Below are 21,991 nucleotides of genomic sequence, written 5' to 3'. Positions count from 1 at the left end.
TCTTAAAAAAAAAAGACAAATCATTATCTGTAATTTAACTTATACAATGCTGTATGCCAATTATATCTCAATAAAACTGGAAGAAAAAAAATGACACCTGTACCAGAAGATGCAACAAACAGGTAAAATCACAGTGATTCAAAACTTTAGGTAAGGTAAAAGTTCTGATATAATGTGATGAGGGTATAAATTAAATCAAATCCCTCCCTTGATTTTTTTTTCTTTCCTTCTTTTTTTTTTTTAGAGGGTAGAGGATGGAGGGGCAGAGGGAGAGAGAGAGAATTTCAAGCAGGCTCCATGCCCAGTGCGGGCCAGACACGGGGCTTGATCCCACAACCCTGGGATCATGACCTGAGCCAAAATCAAGAGTCAGATGCTTAACCAACTGAGCTACCCAGGTGCCCCTTGGTAAGATTTTCTTTTGAAATTACCTTTGGTTTGTAACCTTTCCTTAAACCATGGGTAATATAATCAAGGACTAACAAGATCTAAGTGGCCTACTCTCAAACTGGGTCAATCAGTCAGGGTTGGCTAAGAATCTTGGCTCCCTGACAAGAAATAATGTTAAGCATCAAGGAAGTTTTCCTTTAGCTTATTTGGAACTAGTCACATTCTTTTGCATTATCCACTTACCGCTGAAAATATTCACCACAATTTTTTAAAAACATAGAAGGCATATTTTACATAATAAACTTCTATGAGGTAGAAAACCTCGCTATATCCTGAACATAGCACATTTCTTCTCATCAATGATCTCCACTTTCTATTTCATACTCTTCTTCTACAATTCATGAGTTTTGCACATTTTGTATCCTGGCACTAGAAAACAGATGCTTGTGGCTTCAGCCTATGGGAGCTCTTTGTTCCAATGAATTGGGTTCAGCATAATTTGTCTAATGCTGAGCTCTGTCACTGAGAGCAGTGCAGTTTCAGCTCTCTGGCACAAGAGCAGCTTGGGAAACAGATGCTTTAAGTCAGTGATTTTGTAGCAAAGATTTGGCACCGCCTTTTTTTTTTTTTTTTTTTAAGTACCATTCTCTCTTTAACAGAGATTCTAGGAAAGTATTCAGCTTCACTTATAAAAAAAGAATGTGGGCTCTTCCAGTTTATTTAAAGTCACCATGTCCTCCACCTACTCATTTTTTCAACTCTGGGTTTTTTGTTTTGTTTTGATTTGGGTTTTTTTTGCTGTTTTTGTTCAGAAATATTTAATTTCTAAACTTACGGGGCTATCTTGTTAAATGCTTATTACCAATAGGTACCCTCTTCCCATGTTGCTTCTTTTATTCTATGAAATATTTTGACCCATCTAGAAAAAAAGATTATAGTGTAATAGGAATTCTCAACCATTAAGAAATTTCATAAAAACTGTTTTTCCTTACACATAAAAAAAAATCACTGTGTGGAGAAAAATCCAATTCTACTCGTATATTTTAGTCACAGGACTTCCGAAATTATTTCTGAGTTTCCAGATTTAATACAGACTGAACTTAAATTATGGATATACCCAGGAAGGAGCCTTTATGTCTTCGGAAACCAAGCTCTTTACTAATTAATATACAGCTATTATAGTAGTAAACCTTTTAATCTTCCAGAAGATAACAATATTCTGATATAAAAATTACATTCATTCTTCTCAAACTGGAAAAATTTTGCAAACATTGCATAAATCTAAAACACGGTATATATTAACTAAAATTAGGTCTATTTTAACAGGTATTATATAATATTATTAATACTAAGTCACTTAGGTATCACTGCAGATATTATCATTTTTTAAATTTAGAGATTACAGTACGCTTATTAAATGAATAATCCCAAGCAAGACCTAATCATTTACAAACCCTGGATGAGGAACATTTCAAAATTTAACTTTCATGTTGCAGTTATTTTTAAAACTTAGAGAAATTGTTACTTAATATTTCAATCTAAATTTTCATATATATTTAAGACTTACCTATCTCTTTGGGGAATATATTCTTGGATATTTAAATTCTGAATATGCTTTGCCTTAATTTCCATTAAGTGTGTACAGGCCCTGAGTAACAGATAACATGTGTGAACAATACCTAGTACTTGCCATCTTTTTCTCCCCTGCAGATATACTCTGGAGAGCCTTGGTTTTTATTTTGTATTTTGTTTTCACTTCCTCTAGCTCTGATTAAATATTGTTCAGTTATAATTCTGTTCCATTATTCTTTCGGAATAATGAATAATAAGGAAAAGTGATATGAATTTTATTTTCCAAAAATAAGGTCTCCTAGGTTTTTGTCCCCAATTCTTAAAATAGAGAAGAATTTCCAGGATTTTACGTGCCAGACAACTATCACAAACTCAAAATTTCCTTGTGTATGAATACTCCACAAGCCATAAAAACTAACACAATGTTGGTTTCTCCTTTCACCAACAGAAACATGTTTTGCCACAAGAAAAAGATGCTGAAGTAATTTGTTGAGATGCTCTAGAGATGTTCTCGTTTCAAAAGTTACCGTATTTGCATCTGAAAACAAAAACACTGTTTTATCATAGAAAAAATCATAATCATAACCTATGATTCTTATCACCGAGCAAAATGTACGTAACCTGACCAGAATGGCAACCTGAAAATGTCAACGTTGACCTTACTATAATGAACAGTATTGGGAACCTTCTTGGGGTAAAACCAACTTGAAAGCCTAACTGGAATTCCCACAGAAAATGAGTCAGTGACATTTCCCCTGAAGTCAAAGATATGGCATCCCTTACGTGTGGCTCTGATGCAAATGATGACAAAATGTTTTTGATCTAAGCCCTTAAATAACTCTATGAGATGGCATAAAATTTTCCTTTCGTCAAATTATCATTTAAATAAATAATAAGTTCTGGTGGATTTTCTTTCCATGTGTTCTTTTAACCTGTGAATTTCTATTGCAATATTTTATAGTTTTTGGTTAATACTTAAAAATGGTTAAATGTTTTTAAACACAGCAATTTTTATACCTTCACAATTTATGGAATCATAAATGTGACTTTCAGTAATTAAAACTATTTAGTAATTAAAACTATTTTTCTAATATCCAGTATGTGGGATAGTGAGCACACGTGACTCTTCAAACACAAAGAATACCTTTTACTGCATTCATTTTAGCAACAGAAAAATACACTACATCAACTCAAAATGATTTTATGGTTTCTTATATTAAAAACTGCTCTAAGAAAAACAAAAACAAAACAGTTTTAAAATACAAATATACTGAACACTAAATTCGTTTAAGACTATTCTGAACTATTTCATGATTTATTGTCAGAAAATGAACTCTAAGTCCTAGTGTAAAAATAAGAGAAAAAGGAAAATATAAAGTCCACTCATCTAATGAATACACTACTGTAATATAGTGAAATACAGGACCTGTAACAAATAGTTTTAATACAATAATTCCACTAATACTCAAATTTCAAAATCTTGAACAACAGAAACAAAATTAATCAACAACATAGCTGAACCTCAGGATTCATTTTTAGAAAGCCACGACGGAAGAATATATTAATATAAGACTGAAGGACTTGTACTTGGTTATGAGAAAAACTGGGAAAGGAAGGTTATTGGCCCCAACTCTAGAGGGTATTATCACTTTAAGTATAGGTTGCAAATGGAATCTTAAATGGATCTTAATTGTACTCCTGTCAATCAACTGCTGGTTCTTTATATTCATAACCTTTATATACAAGGTAGACTAGATGAGCTTAAAAAGAGGTAAACACAGAATGAATGAAAACAAGAGCTAGGGTAGCTTTTTTTTAATTCATTTTTTTCAAAGGTTGGCCATGACAAGTCTCCACAACAGCATCACATTTCAACTGGTTGAACCTGATTGAGAAAATATGCAGTTCCTTGCCAGTGTTGTGATGTGCATTTAGGAGTAAGAGCAAAAACTGAAGAATGATTCCTAGCAGATTTAAAGTCAAAAGAAAAAGTACTCTACTTAAATAGGCACTAAACCCTCATTTCTAAATTAATTTTAATTTAGGAAATGAAAATTTAGAAAAATTGCCATCTTTTTCTCCCCTGCAGATATACTCTGGAGAGCCTTGGTTTTTATTTTGTATTTTGTTTTCACTTCCTCTAGCTCTGATTAAATATTGTTCAGCTATAATGTATATTGTATATACAAAATATATAAAATGTATATACAAAATATACAAAAATGTATATTTTACTCTAAAAAGAATCAGATGACAATATTCTAAATGTCCCTCATATCCTCACAGCATTAACGCATTTTATTCTCATAAATATACTCAGATTTTGACGATTCTAAAACCTAAAAAAGAAAATCAAATACAAAGCCAAAAAATTTTTGTACAAAGCACAATCACCACATTAACATTTAATTAAGCACAGACAAAAAAACCCCAAAACCCCACACAAATAAAGATTGACTTCTGTTATAAGATCAGTACCTTTTCCTGGACAAAGCTGGTGTACCCCAAGGAGAGGGGAGAGAAGACTCACTTGTCAGGCAAGGAGGGATCTGCTCTGCACGACTACAGACAACAAAACAGGGCGGTTTGGAGAGGTTAGAACACCAGGTTGGCGGCTGGTTAGTTTCACACGAAATACCAGTAAAGTGTAATAAGGAACGTCTTCCATACTCAGCAGGAACAAGAAACAACACTACGACACATGCACTGAGGAAAACAGAAAAGCATGCTCAAGGCAGATGCTTATCTACTAATGTTAACATTTAACACGTTTGTTAAACACAGTGCCGTAAGCCCTGTTTTTAACAAAGAGAACTAAAAATGAGGTATACTAACTAGGATAAGTAGAAAAGAGAAAAGTGGTTGAATCTAAATATAAAAATTTCAACCTCAAACAGCTTGTTCCTTGAACACTACACCGTACTATGTTTCTTTTAACAATATATATGCATTTTTATTTTCAAGATGTTATACTTTCTTATCTAAATGTTAAGGTCAAAGAAATACTGTCAAGAAGGAAGAAACATCTCAGTAGATATTTCAAAGTAGATAACTTCATGGTAAAGAACAGAAAAGCTATTAGAAAGCTTTATCAAAATAGAGTTATTTGCTTTACTTATGGGGCCAATACAGAAACAATCCAGTTATTTTACGAAATAAAACTACAGCAACTGTTAAAAGTGATAATGCTTGGGACAAATGAGCACCATGACCACTCTTACATTATTTTCAAAGTGAGAAAACACTTTAAGAACTGAAAATAAGTGATTTAGGTAAAATGGCACTCCTATGATCTGCCTTAGAACCCCAAAATTCCCTCATGATAGATTTTATCACAATATATTGTCATTGTTTTGTGTCTGTATTTAAGCTAATGGACGGCCATGTCTAAAAGTAGGCTTGTGCTTGAACCCTCAAGACCAGCACAATCATGGCATGCAGTAGGTGTTCGTTAAGTACTTGTTTAATGAAGGAATGAGTAAACAAATCTGAAATACTCTCGAACTACCAATGTCTCTTATGGAGCTATATTCTTTTTCAATGATTACAAAATGTTGAGAATGATGAGGAATGCTGAAAATATATCATCTGTCTGGAAACACATATAATAATAACCATGTTCTCCTACTGATAACTAGTATCAGTAAGTCTGGATATACCTAATGTTGAGAATAGAGGAAAAAGAGAACAATAGTAAACACCACCATTAAAATAAACTTCATACAAACTTCCATTAAGTGCCTCAAGAGCTAACTGACCCTAGATTGACAAATACACAAATATTCACATTGAAAACCTTAACATCAGAGCAACAGTAATATTCGCAAATAAACAGATAAGCAAATAAGAGAAAAGATTCATTTTCATTTCCTTTCAGGTTAACTTATAATTCAAACCTTAATGCTGAAGTCATACACAGCATACCCTTTAATTCAAAGCAAAGCCATACCTGTCAAAAGAATCTGTGGCTACTTTGTAGAGATAAATAAAGAGTTTACTGCAGTGCCGTAAAGTGGGTGACACTGTGTCCATCGAGATTACATCTTCCTCCAAAAGTCTTTGAAACGGCTGTGTATTTGAGGGGAAGACATTCATGGGGCTTATTTTTCTCAGATCTGAGAAGCAGCCAAGAAATCGAACGGCATCTGCCAACTTCTCATACTGAATCTCTGTTTTGAAGAAATGAGAGTTGGCTGGCTCATAGCGCATTGCTGCAGTCAATGTGCAGAACACAGTGTGGAGAAGTTCAAACACTTGATTCTGGTTCACTTTCTCCCAGCCATTCTTGGGTGGTGAGCTCAAAGACCTTTCCATAGCAACAAGCAAGGATGTAATGTACACAAATCCTCCAACTTTCCTAAAAACTGTTCTTGAACGATGGCTTTCTCGAAGGACTGATAGGAGGGCCTACAGGGGATGAGAAAACAAACAAAGGTTTCCCTTAAAATTAAAATTAAAACAAAATACATGAATGTCAAGGGAGGAATATCATTTCTATGAATACCTCAAAGGAATGTTTTTGTCATTTCCCCATTAAGCAGCCCTATTAAGCATATCAAATGTTTTACTAATTAAAAAATGACATATTACACAAAAAATAGACATATAGATCAATGGAACAAAATAGGGAGTCCAGAAATAAACCCACACTTATATGGTCAATTAATCTATGACAAAGGAGACAAGAATATACAATGGGGAAAATGGACCGTCTTGGCAACAAATGGTGCTGGGAAAAATGGACAGCCACATGGAAAAGAATTTAACTGGACCACTTTCTTATATCATACACAAAAATAAACTCAAAATGGATTAAAGACCTAACTGTGAGACCTGAAACCATAAAACTCCTAAAAAAAACAAAAACAAACAAAACAAAAAAACCCCCCAAAAACAAAACAAAAAAAACAAAACACACACACACAGGCAGTAATTTCTTTGACATCAGCTGTATAAACATTTTTCTAGATAAGTCTCCTGAGGCCAGGGAAACAAAAGTAATATTAAACTATGGGGACTGTACCAAAATAAAACGCTTTTGCACAGCACAGGAACCCATCAACAAACAAAACAAAAAGACAACCTACTGAATGGGAAGTGATATTTGCAAATGATTTATCTGATAAGGGGTTAATATCTAAAATACATAGAGAACTTATACAACTCAACACCAAAAAAAAAATACAATTTAAAAATGGGCAGAAGACATAAATTGACATTTTTCCAAAGAAGATATACAGATGGCCAACAGACACATGAAAAGATGCTCAACATCACTCATCATCAGGGAAATACAAATCAAAACAATAATGAAATATCATCTCACACCTGTTAGGATGGCTAAAATCAAAAACACAAAAAATAACAAGTGTTGGCAAGGATGTGGAGAAAGGAACCCCTCGTGCACTGTTGGTGGGAATGCAAAGTGGTGTAGCCACTGTGGAAAACCGTATGGAGGTTCCTCCAAAAATTAAAAATAGAAACACCATATGATCCAATAATTCTACTACTGGATATTTATGAAAAGAAAACAGAAACACTAATTCAAAAAGATGTATGCACCCCTGTTTATTGCATTATTTACAACAGTCAAGATATGGAAGCAACCTAAGTGTCCATTCATAAATGACTGGATAAAGAAGATGTGGTGTGTGTATATATAATGGAATATTACTCAGTCATAAAAAAAGAGCTAGATTTTTCCATTTGCAACAACGTGGATGGATCTAGAGGGTATAATGACAAGTGAAATAAGTTACAAAAAGACAAATACCATAATTTATATGTGGAATTTAAGAAACAAGAAAAAAGAGACAAAAAGAGACTCTTAAATAGAATAAACTGATGGTTGTCAAGGGGAGCTGGGTGGGGGGATGGGTGAGACAGGTGACAGAAATTAAGAGTACACTTATCATGATGAACACTGAGCAATGTATATAATTGTTGAATCATTATATTGTACACCTGAAACTAATATAATACTGTATATTAATTATACTTCAATTAAAAGATATCATATTAAAGGCAGAAGATAGTGTTAGGAAACACTGTCACATATTTCTTTTGGTAGAAGACTAAGGCTACATCCAAATCCTGATGGAAAAGCCTTTCTTTTGATGGAAAATGACATCAATGAATTCAGTGATTTTTATAAAGTAACTATTAAATAAGTAAAATACATAGTCTAGTATAATTTTACACAATCATAAACACTTATGACTGTGAATGTATACAAACTGATTTATTCTAGATAAGAAGCCAGGGCAGCCAAGACATGAAGTATTTCAATTCATATAAAGTGACCATATCCTGATGCTTTGGAAAGAAGAGCAACTTCAGGGGACTTATTAGACAGTCCCTCTTGCAAAGTGAATTAGAGTCCGATGGCTGAACGTGCGCTCTTGCCCAGAAGAGCTGTAAGTACTATGAAATAAAACCTGAAGGAAACAAGTAAAACAATCTTTTAGAACTATTATTTTCTGAACTGTCATACTTTTAACTTAGTTTATTATTAAAAATAACACATTATAAAATTAGCTGACGTTTTATAGGCTATGTATAAGGCACTTCAAGTTGTGTATTAGCGTATTTAAACCTCTCCTTAATCCTGTTTTATTGTCCCCACTTCATACATGGTGGTTAAATGTGGTTCAACGTGGTTAATTAACTTGTCTAAGATTGTACGGCATACACAATGGCAATAGGAGGATATAAAACCAAAACCAAGCACAATGTTGCCCCCACTCACGCACTTAACCAGGACACTACTGGCCCAAATGGCAATCTGAAAACTGCTGACACGTGGGCTCCTTTTCCCTGTTTCAGCCACTGGAACACCACAGGTAACTAATATTACTTAAGACACCTTTATAATGTTCCCAATCATGACATTTAAAAAGGCCATTTTAGTAAAATATTTCACATTTCTAATGGTATTTGAAGAGAAAGGCTAAATATTAATATATATAATTACCTTTTTGAAATACACTGCTTCAGAAATTAAGATAAAAGACAGAAAATATGCAATCTGTAGATACATACAAAATTCTAAAATACAATGCATTCCATTATACTGCCAATACATTTCCATTTTATCAGAATTTGACAGTACAGTTTTCCTATCTTGTCAAATTTAATAAACTGTACTTATACTTGCAATATCAACTTTTTGTTTCCCTTTTAAAATTTTATCATCTAGCCTGGAGATTAAATGCAAGCGCTTGAGTCAGAATGCTTGGCTTGAAATTCTGACTCCAATGTTACAAAACGTTTTACCATGGTCAGCTACTTAACCTCTGTGTGTCTGAGTTTTCGCTTGTGTAAAATCGAGGCAATAATGATAACTTTCTCCACTGTTAGCAAAGTGCCTAACATAAGCCCATGACCATCATCGTCTTCAAAACACACTGGGGAAAACAGGACAAGTATTATTTTATGTAGGAGGAAGGGTGAGTTCAGAGTCAAAGTAATACACAGAAAACCATACTGCAGGTTGGAATTAGGATAAGGGTTAGAAAACAGTGCTTATCAATGCTGAGTCCCATCGTCTATATTACATACTTCTGGATAAGTTCCCCTCCTACTACCTCCCGATTGGCACTCTCCTGGCACTATGACATCATCATAGTTTCACCTCAGTATCTGAAAACTTTCAAATACTGTGAATGATTTAATATGCTGCTTCAATCAATAATTAATGATCAGTAGCAGATGCTAAAGTTACAACACACTGCTGATGGTAGGTGGTTAATTAGACAAAATCATCATATATGTATATATATATATATAAAGATTTTATTTATGTGACAAAGAGAAAGAGAGAGAGCACAAGCAGGGGGAGCAGCAGGCAGAGGGAGAAGCAGGCTCCCTGCTGAGCAAGGAGCCCGATGCAGGATTCAATCCCAGGACCCCAGGATCATGACCTGAGCCGAAGGCAGACGCTTAACTGACTGAGCCACCCAGGCATCCCCAACAGCTATATATTATCTACATAATTTGCATAAACATAATGCATACAATTCAAATTTGTGCATCAGGATAAGTATAAAATACCACATATGGAATTTTGGGTTTCTGCACAAATAATTAAAAATTACACAGGTCTGTGGTTGTGTCAGCTGAACAGAGGCACCAAGAAGCAGTTCCGAACGCAGCAAAAATGGAAATTGAAATCGAGGTCCCAAATCCTCCTCGCTGCCTTCCTAACACTCCTTCATGCCCTCAAAGCAGTGCAATGCTGCAGCCGGCTCATACTGGCTCTTGAGAGCCAATTGTCATATTTTTGGAATTTTATGTGTCTTGTTAAAATACAGGCATAATTAAAAATTAAGTTCTATAAATTTACAACTAAATAAATTATTTTAAAAACAAACATAGTAAATACTCAAAGCTCATCACTTCCCAGTTATTTTCTGTATCTTACTATTGCCTGTACTCATAAGATACTACGGAACAGGTTACTATTGTCCATCTCTTCCCAATCCACACTCAGTAACACATTAGCAGCCTGAAACAGGTCATAGTGGCAGTATTTACACCATGGAAATTAGTAAGTACAACACATGAGGACCTCCCTCCTGCCCTCCTCCAGTCTGTCAGTTATTACCATTCACCAGAACAACACTGCCTTACTATTACAGGTCAGTTCATTACCTCCTGCTCGCTTTATCTATCAATATTTTACAAGTTCAATTAAAAAGGCACCAAGAAAGAACGAAAATGTATGTTAAAAAAGCTGGCAACCTTAACATCTTTGGAAGGCACTTATTTGTTTTTTTTTTTCTGAACAATACCTTCAAATACACAAATATTCCCCAATATTGATACGCATGTAGATTTCCTGCTCACCAGTGAGGTAAGTTGTAGTCAGACTGTGTTTTAAAATAAAACGCATATTCAAAATTGTTATTATACTGAATCAAAACAGGATGAAATATACAATAGTGTAAAGAATAAGAGAAAGTCGAGAAAGTCACTGAATAAAGTAACAAGTAATAAAAGAAAGCTATGATTCTAGAAGGTAGCTATTCTTGCTGTGAGGTCTGTGCCAGGACTGGGTGAGGATACATGGGGAGGGTGTCAGAGGGGACGGAGATGGCGGCCTCAGGGCTCAGGGGCCAGAGAAGACACTAGCTTTTCTTCTACTACTATGACTTTACATAATTTTAGACTTGAAGAAAAACTGCAAGAATAGTTTATGACCAACTTATTTACAAATAACCACAGAATTTAATGGTAAGAGAGCAGTAACAACATGTTTATTAAATTTACCCTTAAAATATCAGTCTTCAACTGCAGCTCTGTTGGTGGGGCCGAATGCATTAAGCCCAGGAGAGTACCCATGTCATCGTCCCCATTCGGAGAGAGCACCAACTGCTGGATAATCATCAGGGCATGGGGCCGGCACTGTGCGTACTTCACTATATTATGTGCACATCGTGCACCTCCAAATTCTCGGAAAATTCCTTGAGAGAGAAAAAAGAACAACATGGGCTAACTTAAAACCTTCTAAGACAAGTCAGATGGGTTAAAAGTTGATCTTTTCGTAGGAAGAATAACTCAAAAGACTGCAAATAAAATCCACCCAGCCATTTCACCTTTTAAATTACCACACACAACTGCACTATGGGAGGTCAACAAAGAAGCAAATTCTCTCTAGATTGCCTTAATGAAAGAGTAATGCCCTGATATGTTCACCATGTTCAAATTTTCCAAATCTAGAACATTCAGAAATTTCACATGTAGACACAAAAGAGGCCAGTGGCCACTGTAAAGGTGGCTTTAAGCTGAACAATACTGGAATTTTTATGTAAAGGCTTTAAGCTGAACAATACTGGAAATCAAATTATGTAAAAAGTTTTCAGATGAACAGCCCAAATAAACAAGATTTAAACTGAACAAGGCATCCGAAGTATTTGCAAGAAAGGAGTGGAATAAATTATTTAATGAGAAAAATCACAAGGAACCAAACTTCTTGATGAAGTAGAGCACATGAACAAAAAAAAGACAAACTCTGTAATAAAAAGCATCAGTCACTGTACCACTCCAAAGAATTTTATAGATTGATTTATTTAATCTTTATCCCTTACTGTACAAATGAGGAAATGAGACATACAGAAGTTGGGTAACATGGCCAAGGTCACCCAGCCAAATGACAGAGCAGGAATGATACCTACATAGCTCAGCTTTAAAGCTTTAAGCTTTTAGAGTACCTTATACATGCCACTATTATAGTAGTTTATATCAAACAGTTCAGTATTATTTGTATGTTTGGCCCCCCATTAAACTTGGGATTTCCTTCTAGTCTGTATTTCAATAAATGTTTCCTGAGTGAAAAGATGCCTGTGTATTTTGCTGTAGTGGCCACTGTCCTCTCTATTTAATGACTTCCCAGTTGCAAACGTCCTAAGAATTACATGGTCCTGAAGCGAATGGAAGTCATGTGCTGAGATTTAGCACACGGAAAATCATGTGTATTTACTTCCAGGTGACCAGTTAGTGTCCATTACATAATCATCATGGCTAATATTTTCTGAACACTTACTATGAGCAAAACACCATCTGAGTGCCCAAGATCACATAGCTAAGTAATATCTTTCTTAACAAGGAAAGATAGTCATTAAGAAAAGAGCTTTGTGAAAATGTCTGGCACTCTGGGAGATGTGTTAAGTGACTTTTAGTCACACAAGGTTCTCCACTCTCCTCCAATAGAACTGTTCAGTCCCTCCTGTGTAACACTAGTTCATGCCATCAAAAGACAATCTGCCAAATAAATCCTTTATAGTACCTTATCCTTTTATCTATGTCAACTAAACCTAATTAGTGGAAATAAGGAGATCATGCATTGTATCACAGATGAAATATCATACCCATTAAACTTCACCATACTTATTATTTAAATAACCTACTAAATTCATTCAACTCTGTCTTGGAACTTGCCAAAACTGTACTTAAGTAATGACATATAATTATGTGTTTACATCTTTTCCCATCAGGTTATAATTCCTTCAGGGCAAGAATTATCTTTGTGTCTCGAACACCTAGCATGGTGCCTGGGACACACAATATATTTCAAGTATGTTGAATATTGAGTTCCTTTGCATTCAGGCAAGTAGGCAATGCACTTGTTCACTAGTTCATTTTTTTGTTTGTTCATTCCTTCATTCATTTGTAGCTTCCCATAACACTTAAAATATAATTCATGTTCCTTGGCATGGCCTGAAAGGCTCTGTATGATCTGAGCCCAGCCTTATCTCAATTCACCTCCCCATTACTTACTCTTCTCAAATTGTATTGACATTGTTGCCTGAAAGGTTTCAAGTGATCTTTTTTAAGAGCAAGAGTGATATTTTACAAATACAAATGGACTGTTAATGATAGATAGAAAAAGACTGAAGAGAAGTTGAGACCAAAGATAAAGATGTTATGAATCCAATTTACCTGGGAGAGGCAAGTTTTACTAATCATTTTTCAATACTTCCTTAAAGTTGTAATATTGTAATACTCTAACTTGAATTACTAAGAATTAAGAAAATCACCATAGGAAGCAGGTATTTTGGAAAATATTTAAACAAAGTCATTCGACTGAAAGTCTGTATTATGTAAATAAAAAAAAAAAACCCACTATTCTAATGACTACTTTAAAAAAGACTACTTTAAAAACAAGGCACAGTATTGAAATAATAATAATAATGTCACATATTTTGTCAATAAATTTATAAAGGTCAAAAGTTTTGTATTTCTAGATACGATGGTACTGTCACTGAACCAACAGTTTTTTCTCTAAGTGATAGGAACATTTCAGAAGCAAAAGTCATTAGAGAAGACAAAACCAGAGATAAGACTCCCCGAAGCATTTGCTAGTAACTTGTCTAGTCACCTGCATTTGTGTTGGATCCTTGAAGCAGCACTGTCAAGGTCTCCATAACCAACAAAGCCAGGTGTTTTTGGTCTTCAACTGAACTATTATTTCTTGAGTCCCCTAGGAAAAAGGACCAAAGGTTCAAATCCCAAAAGTTGTAAGCTTATTTTTTTTCTTGATTTGGTTTTAATAATTTAATTATTTCTTTATTAGTCACTTTTACCGCTAATACAAATGATATAATATACCCTTTAAAAATGATACACGTGTCCACCATCTACCAAAAGTAAGGTCAACATCAGTGTTTACAGATTTTATTTTCATGTGGCTAGAAAGTTACAGTTGTCTAACAAACAGGAAAAAGGAAAACGCCAGTGCTGGGTGATGTATGGAAGTGATGAATCCCTGTATTGTACACCTGAAACTAATATGACACTGTACGTTAACTGGAATTAAAATAGAACCTTAAAATAAAAAAAAAAGGAAAACGCCAAAGTTAAATGTATTCTTCCAACAAAGGTTTTCCTAATCAAGGCTAAGGTTAACAGGAGAAAACTAGATTTTAAGGCACTATTTATGAATAGTGCTATCTATTCACACTGTATTAATTCATTCAACACAGGTAATACTAAGTGCTTTTATCAGATTAGGAAGGATGAAAAATATTAAATTTAAGGTACCTAAATGATAATATATGTGTACATACATAACATCGCTAAAAAGATTTATTTTTTTGCTCTCTAGAATTAAAAACATTGTGAGGCACCTAAACATCCCTTTCGTTTCTAAGAGCTTTTTAAATTCCCTCTTAGAAGCAGAAAGTAGTACACATGAGTCATGTGGACCATAAATGTTTCCCTCAATTTTTACCCTAAATTCTTTTCCACCACAATGACATATTTCTAGCCCCCCCCCCCCACAATTCCCTAACAGAGGTTAAATGAACAAGTTTAATGTGGGAAATATTCACAAGGATATCACAATAATGCACATTAGTAAGTCATTCAAATCTACAGCCAAATGAAAGGCAAAACAAGAACAAAACACCCTGCCCAAACCCCTTTGTCAAATAAAAGCGAAATTCTGGAAAATTCTTTACCTTGTTCATTTAGCGCCTGAGTTGGATCCTTCAAGAGGGCAGCATATTTGTGCAAAAGGTTTACCATGACCTCCAGAAGGCCCACCTCCCTGAACACATCTTTAAATATGTAGTCGTGTCGTGTAAACTTAAGAAGTGTCTTCATTGCAATAATGCTACAGTGGTAAGAAGAGCTAGATTTTAAGAGGATGCTAACACTAATGAGTTCTTTACAAGGGATGTAATTTAAGCTAAAAACGACAAACTCCAGCATCTCAAAGTATTTGCTTTGTACTTCCGGGAGTTTAGAAATCTTTTCTGCAAACTGTGACAGTGTGTGCTGTGACTCGAGGATGAAGTAATTGGCATTGTCAGCCATGTAAATATTTGTGATGGCATCAAGGATGATCTGGGCAAGGAAGTTGGTTTTTGCTTTTAAAAATGCATTCTGAAGAACTGCAAAGGCTTGGACGTTTCTCACACTGTGACCTAAAATGGAAAACAAGAACACAAAAGTAGGTGCTACGTGATATTTTAATCATGGCAAACTAGTCTATTTAAACGGATCACGAATTGTAACATTTATCAACTGTTTCCTAAGAACACATCCTGTTTTCACAGAAAGTCCTGTTTTTCTCTGACTTCAGTCATTTAATTAAAGACAATACTGTTTAAACTTTTTTTTTTTTTAAAGATTTTATTTATTTATTTGACAGAGAGACACACAGCGAGAGCAGGAACACAAGCAGGGGGAGTGGGAGAGGGAGAAGCAGGCTTCCCGCCGAGCAGGGAGCCCAATGTGGGGATCGATCCCAGGACCCTGGGATCATGACCTGAGCCGAAGGCAGACGCCTAACAACTGAGCCACCCAGGCGCCCAATACAGTTTAAACTTTTAATGCATCATTATGAATATTCTAATTCCAGAATAGTATATTGAAACATTAGACTGTTTTACAGAAAATAAAGCATATTATTTAAGTCCAGCCTTCTGAGTTTGGAAATGTGCAGGGACTTTACTTTTTATTATCTGTAAGATGGACCTTGACTGTAAGAAAGTACTTTTAGCCTGAAGCAGTAAAAGGTCAGGGAGCAGCGAGAATGCAAGCAGGAAAACAGAGGGTTGAAAATTCTCTAAGTCCCTTGGGCACCTGGGTGGCTCAGTTGGTTAAGCGACTGCCTTCGGCTCAGGTCATGATCCTGGAGTCCCGGGATCAAGTCCCACATCGGGCTCCCTGATCAGCAGGGAGTCTGCTTCTCCCTCTGACCCTCTTCCCTCTCGTGCTCTCTCTCATTCTCTCTCTAATAAATAAATAAAATCTTTAAAAAAAAAAAAAGAGGGCGCCTGGGTGGCTCAGTTGGTTAAGCGACTGCCTTCAGCTCTGGTCATGATCCTGGAGTTCCAGGATCGAGTCCCGCATCAGGCTCCCTGCTCAGCAGGGAGTCTGCTTCTCCCTCTGACCCCCCCCCCCATGCTCTCTCTCTATCTCTCATTCTCTCTCTCAAATAAATAAATAAAATCTTAAAAAAAAAATTTAAAAAATAAAAAAGAAAGAAAATTCTCTAAGTTCCAGTGTCCCTTTATCATGACTACACTAGAACTCTCATAAATTTTAATTTGAAAATGTATTGTTTTCAAGCTAAAAGTACAATTTCTTTACATATACATTTGTTAAAGTCATTTATGGCTAACTACTAGCTGTATTTTTTTTATAAAGATTTTATTTATTTATTTGAGAGAGAGAGAATGAGAGATAGAGAGCACGAGAGGGAAGAGGGTCAGAGGGAGAAGCAGACTCCCTGCTGAGCAGGGAGCCGGATGCGGGACTCGATCCCGGGACTCCAGAATCATGACCTGAGCCGAAGGCAGTCGCTTAACCAACTGAGCCACCCAGGCGCCCCAGCTGTATTTTTTTAACATCTGATTTTCAAACACACCAACTGAGAAAAAAAAATCTGTATACCTGGCTCTTGTGAGGCAAATTAGTAAAAAATAATTATAAAGAAATTAACATATAAAGTATTTGAAGCACCTGAGAACAAGTGTTTGCCTCTAAAAACTGTCCCCACGTTCACAACTATTAGGAATACAGGGTATTTGCCAGAGTGACCAAAACGTTAACCTAGAGCCAAGAAATTAGCATAGTGCCTTACAGAATAAACCAGATTTCAGAAAGAAGATAAACACAGAACTAGGAAAAATTAAAAAATGAGTTAGAAAGACTGCGCAGAAATCCTGGCTTAGACATTCTTTAAAAAATGAAAACATTTTTTAAAATCTTTAATCTGTACACAATTTCAATTTTGTCTATAACATATAAACTTCTTCTATGTGTTGCAAACACTAACGATATATTTTTACTTCCAGCTCCAGATTCATAATATGCTTGCTCTTTGAGGACATCTTTCCTTTTTATTACCTGTAGATAATACAAGCTCAGATGGACTGGTGGACATACAAATGTTAAAGTCTGACTACAAGTGACCAATGGTGACAAATAAGGTTTAAGGATAACTATATCCAATATTTTGCATCTTTCAACTAAGTGACAATATATCAGTTTTCACTATAAAGAAAGGAGTCAAAAAGAGCTGAGTTTAGAGTAATGTGGGAAAATTTGGAATTTCCCAAGTTTTATCTTCATTATTTGGTTTGAAGTGATGTCAGTGACAAAAGATAAGGAATATTAATAACCAATCCCAAGAACAAATTGCCCACCATAAAAAGCTGAACCGAATACAATATTTAAACATACAACAATTAAAAGTCAAATATAGGGGCATGTGGGTGGCTAAGTTGGTTAAGCGCCCGCCTCTTGATTTCGGCTCAGGTCATGATCTCAGGGTCCTGGGATCAAGCTCTGTGTTGGGCTTCACACTCAACGAGGAGTCTGCTTGAGATCCTCTCCCTCTCCCTCTGCTCCTCCCCCTGCTTGTGTTCTCTAAAATAAGTAAATAAATCTTCAAAAAATAAAAAATAAAAAGCTTTCTGCTGGTGAGGATACAAAGTTTTATAAAATATAGAAATATAAGTCATTCTCAAGCATTAATATACACAGATAAGTTTACCACCTTCATTAATAACTCAGTTTACCTCTTCCTTTAAACTCTGTATGTCTATACTGTTCCATTTGATTTAAAATCAGCACTAAAAATAAGGTTGTAAACTATACCTACCTATGTATAGAGCAATGTAAGGTAGGTACATTCATTTTCCTCTTTTAAATGTGATAATCAATGAATATGTAAAAAATTCCTTAGTACCAAGAATTTCCTTTTCACAGATGATGAAAGGGAAACCAATGAAACCAAAGCAAATATTCCCCCAAAGTACTCTGAACAACTGACAAAAAGATAAACAGTGTCAATATATCAGAATATAGCCAGCCACAACTCCTAACAGTCTAAACTGAAGAGTTACAATCTGCAAAGACTATCATTGCTTCATTCTATCAGTGCTACACAGGACCCTGTCACACTTGGCTTTCCTCATCTCCATTCCTTTACAATAGTCCATCATCTCTTATCCAAAATTAGATTAAAAAGTAACAGGAAAAAACAACAAAAAAACCAACCACTAAAACCAAAAATCAAATTTAAGAAAGTCATAGGTAAAAATGGATAGTATTTTAAAAATCAACTGCATTTCTAGAAACTAGCAACAAGAAATCTGAAATGAAATTAAGAAAACAATTCTGTTCATAATAGTATCAAAAAGAATAAAATATTTAAGGATAAACTTAACAGAAGAATCGAAAGTTCTGTACAACGTACACTATAAAACTATGCTTAGAAAAAATAAGACCCAAATAAATGGAAAGCTATATATATATATTTTTTTTTTTCAAGGATTGGAAGATTCAATATTGTTAAAATGTCAATTCTCCCCAAGTTGATTTACATTTGATGTACTCCCAATCATCTCCCAGTCTCAGGCTTTTTTTTTTTTTTTTTGGTTTGTTTTTTTCCAAAAATTGACACGATCATTAAATTTATATGAAATTCAAAGGATGCTGAATAGCCTAAGTAATTTTGAAAAGAACAAAACTGGACAACTTAAATGACTCTATTTCAAGACCTACTTTAAAAATACAGTAAAAAAAAAAAGATACAGTAATCAATGTCTTGTAGTATTGGCTTAAGGATGGACATACTGATCAATGGAGCAGAACCGAAAAAGAATTGCAGATATATGGTTATACACAGTCTTTTCAATAGAAGGTCTTGGATAGTCATACTGGAAGAAAAATACCTTATTTCCTACCATATACAAAAATTAACTTAAAAGGTATCACAGAACCTAACAGAAGTATCAAAATATGAAACTCCTAGAAGAAAACACAATTCTTAGTGAATTTGGTTAAATAAGATTTTTTCAATATGAAGTAAAAAATCTGCAAAATATTTTTAAAATAAGTTGGACTTCAACAAAATTAAAAGTTTCCTTTCTTCTAAAGATGCTACTAAGAAGAAAAGGCAAGTTAAGACCAGGAGAACATACTTACAAAACATATGTATTTTATAAAAGATTTATCCAGAATATCTAAAGAACTCTTAAAATCCCAACAAAAAGAACAATCCTATCAAACACTGGGCACAGAGTTCTGAACCAAAGTAGAGAGATACAGATAGCAGATAAACACAATAAAAGATGCTTGAAATTATTTCAAAAAATGCAAAGTAAAACCACAGCTAGATACTACCACACACTCACTAGATTATCTACAATTAAAAAGACTAACACCACCAAGTGTTGCTGAGGATGCAAACTTTCTCACACTGCTGCTGACATGACTGCAAATGGGACAGCTACTTTAGAAAACAGTTAGGCAGTTTCTCATAAAGTTAAATATACATAGGAGCCAGCAATTCTACTGCTTGGTATTTACCCCAAAGAAATGAAAATGTATGTCCCCACAAAGACTTGTTTCATATAAATATTCATAGTAGCTTTATTCGTGACAGTTAAATAAATACCATCAACTGGTGAAAAGGTAAACAGTGCAGGAAATCCATTTAAGGAAATACTATCCAAAAAAGGAAGAAACTTCAGATACATGCAATAACATGGGTAAATCACAAAAAAACTATATACTGTAGGATTCCAGTTTATTAAATTCTAGGAAGGGTGAAACTAAAGCGGATCAATGGTTGCCAGGGCAAGTGGGGCAGGGAGCGGGGATTGAACACAAGGGGAAACAAGTAAATTTTTAGAAGGATGGGAATATTCCCTATCATGATTATAGTGGTGATTACACAAGCATATATATTTATGGAAACTCATCAGATTCGACAGTTAAAATGGAGAGATTTCAATACACTCAAATGATGCTGGCCAGAAAAAAAAAAAAAAAAAGATTCCATATTCTCTTTATGTGAAACAGAGCTGTCTCCTTTAGTCTGCACAATAACCCTACAAAGCAGGCCATGGGAAATAGGTATTTTTTTTGACTTACTGATGAAACTCAAAATGATCTAGCTTGATCCATGCATTTTATAGACTACTACCATCAATTTTTCTGAAGAAGAAAGTGATATTTAGAAAGGTTCAATGACTCATGTCACCCAAATTCTGACTCTTAGGGCACTGTCCTTTCTAATTAACCTCACTTTCGTAGACATCACATCACTGGATTGTCCCAGGAACCTCCGGACACGCTAGGTTATATATTTATTATCTCTGATACAGATGAGACGATATGAGGAAGACCTATGAGGAGGGTCAATTTTGCTACATTAATTCTCTCATTACAAAATTATGCTATTGTAACTAACTATTATGCCAGTATCATGATTAACCAAATAAAACAATAAAATTTAAAATAGGAAGTATGGTATGAGCTTTTTTTAAATTAACTCAAAGAAACAGTTAATTGTGGAATACTCAAGCTACAGTCTACATATTGGAAGTTTTTTTGAGAGTCCTATTTTTTTCTTAATATTTAATAAAGTAAAACCTTGAACTTCTCAGTAAGAAATGCCTGGATTTCTACTTACTAAGTTCTAGATAACCTACACATTGAGAGTACAATTTACTGTAGGACATCTGACAACTCCAATCTAAGTCATGACTTTTCAATATAATTTTCTCCAGTAAATTAAATTTAGGATTTTCTAGTAAATCCATTTATTCTCACCGAAGAAATAAATTTATAACTGCTGACTTCTATGTCATAAAATACACAGATAACATACTGTGAAATTTAAATAACCAGACATGTTGATATTTTCTGGCTAGTTAAATTTTACATGCAAATATCATACTGCATCAAATATTTATTAAGTGACAATCATAGTCAAGAAACTATGAGAGGCCTGCAGGCTCAGATTCTTTTAGAACAGTTATTATGCAGCTAAAAAAATTAAACAGTAAAACTAGCTTGCACTCTTATGTAACAAAATGTTATTAACTAAACAAGTTTTCTTAGTAAAAGATCACTAGATGAGGAGTCAAAGTTAGGAAATTCGAACTATAAAATTTACTCCCCGATCTGAAAGAAACAGTATAACGTCTTTGTGGGGCGCCTGGGTGGCTCAGTTGGTTAAGCATCCAATTTCGGCTCAGGTCATAATCTTGGGTTGTGAGAACCAGCCTCTCATCAGGCTCCATGCTGGGTGTGGAGCTTGCTTAAGATTCTCTCTCTCCCCTTCTGCCTCTCTCTCACACAAAACAAGAAAAAAAGTCTTTGTACCTATATTTGCTTAGTTTTAAAATATAAGCCTTTGCGCCCCATGCTTTCTATTTATATCTTAGAGATAACAAGGTGATCAGTGTGTGAATCAAGTTCCAACCACATAAACTGGAAATGCATTAGTGTCCCAACATTCAAAAAGGATATGTTTAGATCATTACGCTGTTTGAATGTTAAGATAAAATACAAAAATGTAAATTTCATTGGCTGATGTTATAATGTTTTCATAATATATATTATTTTCAAGTATGTGAACTGGTAAGGCTGTCACTCAAGAATTTGTACCATCAATAAAGCATAAATTCTAATGAAAAACAGTCTATTACCTTTATACATGTAACAAAGAGCAGTCAAGTCAAACTGATTGTCTCTACTTCTTTGAGGGGCTCAGAATAGGAAA

At 34.7% G+C, this 21,991-nt stretch overlaps 1 protein-coding gene across 4 annotated transcripts in view; it reads right to left on the bottom strand.

The window, feature by feature from the left end:
- WDFY3 (WD repeat and FYVE domain containing 3) overlaps window positions 1-21,991 on the bottom strand; it is a 266,518-nt gene that overhangs the window by 112,957 nt on the left and 131,570 nt on the right. For all 4 annotated transcript variants that reach the window (XM_088021121.1, XM_088021123.1, XM_088021122.1 and 1 more), the window contains 4 exons: window positions 14,922-15,389; window positions 13,841-13,942; window positions 11,233-11,426; window positions 5,912-6,369 (listed from right to left, as the gene is read on the bottom strand). In XM_088021121.1, coding sequence (XP_087877247.1) covers window positions 5,912-6,369; window positions 11,233-11,426; window positions 13,841-13,942; window positions 14,922-15,389 — 1,222 coding nt within the window. The remainder of the gene's footprint in view (window positions 1-5,911; window positions 6,370-11,232; window positions 11,427-13,840; window positions 13,943-14,921; window positions 15,390-21,991) is intronic.

The sequence above is a fragment of the Eumetopias jubatus genome, unplaced genomic scaffold (assembly GCF_037043125.1).
Source record: "Eumetopias jubatus isolate StellerSeaLion01/CBP00866 unplaced genomic scaffold, mEumJub1_p1.0 scaffold_2, whole genome shotgun sequence".
NCBI lineage: Eukaryota > Metazoa > Chordata > Mammalia > Carnivora > Otariidae > Eumetopias > Eumetopias jubatus.
The sequence above is the reverse complement of the archived record's forward strand: the minus strand, read 5'-3'. Positions and strand labels throughout refer to the sequence as shown.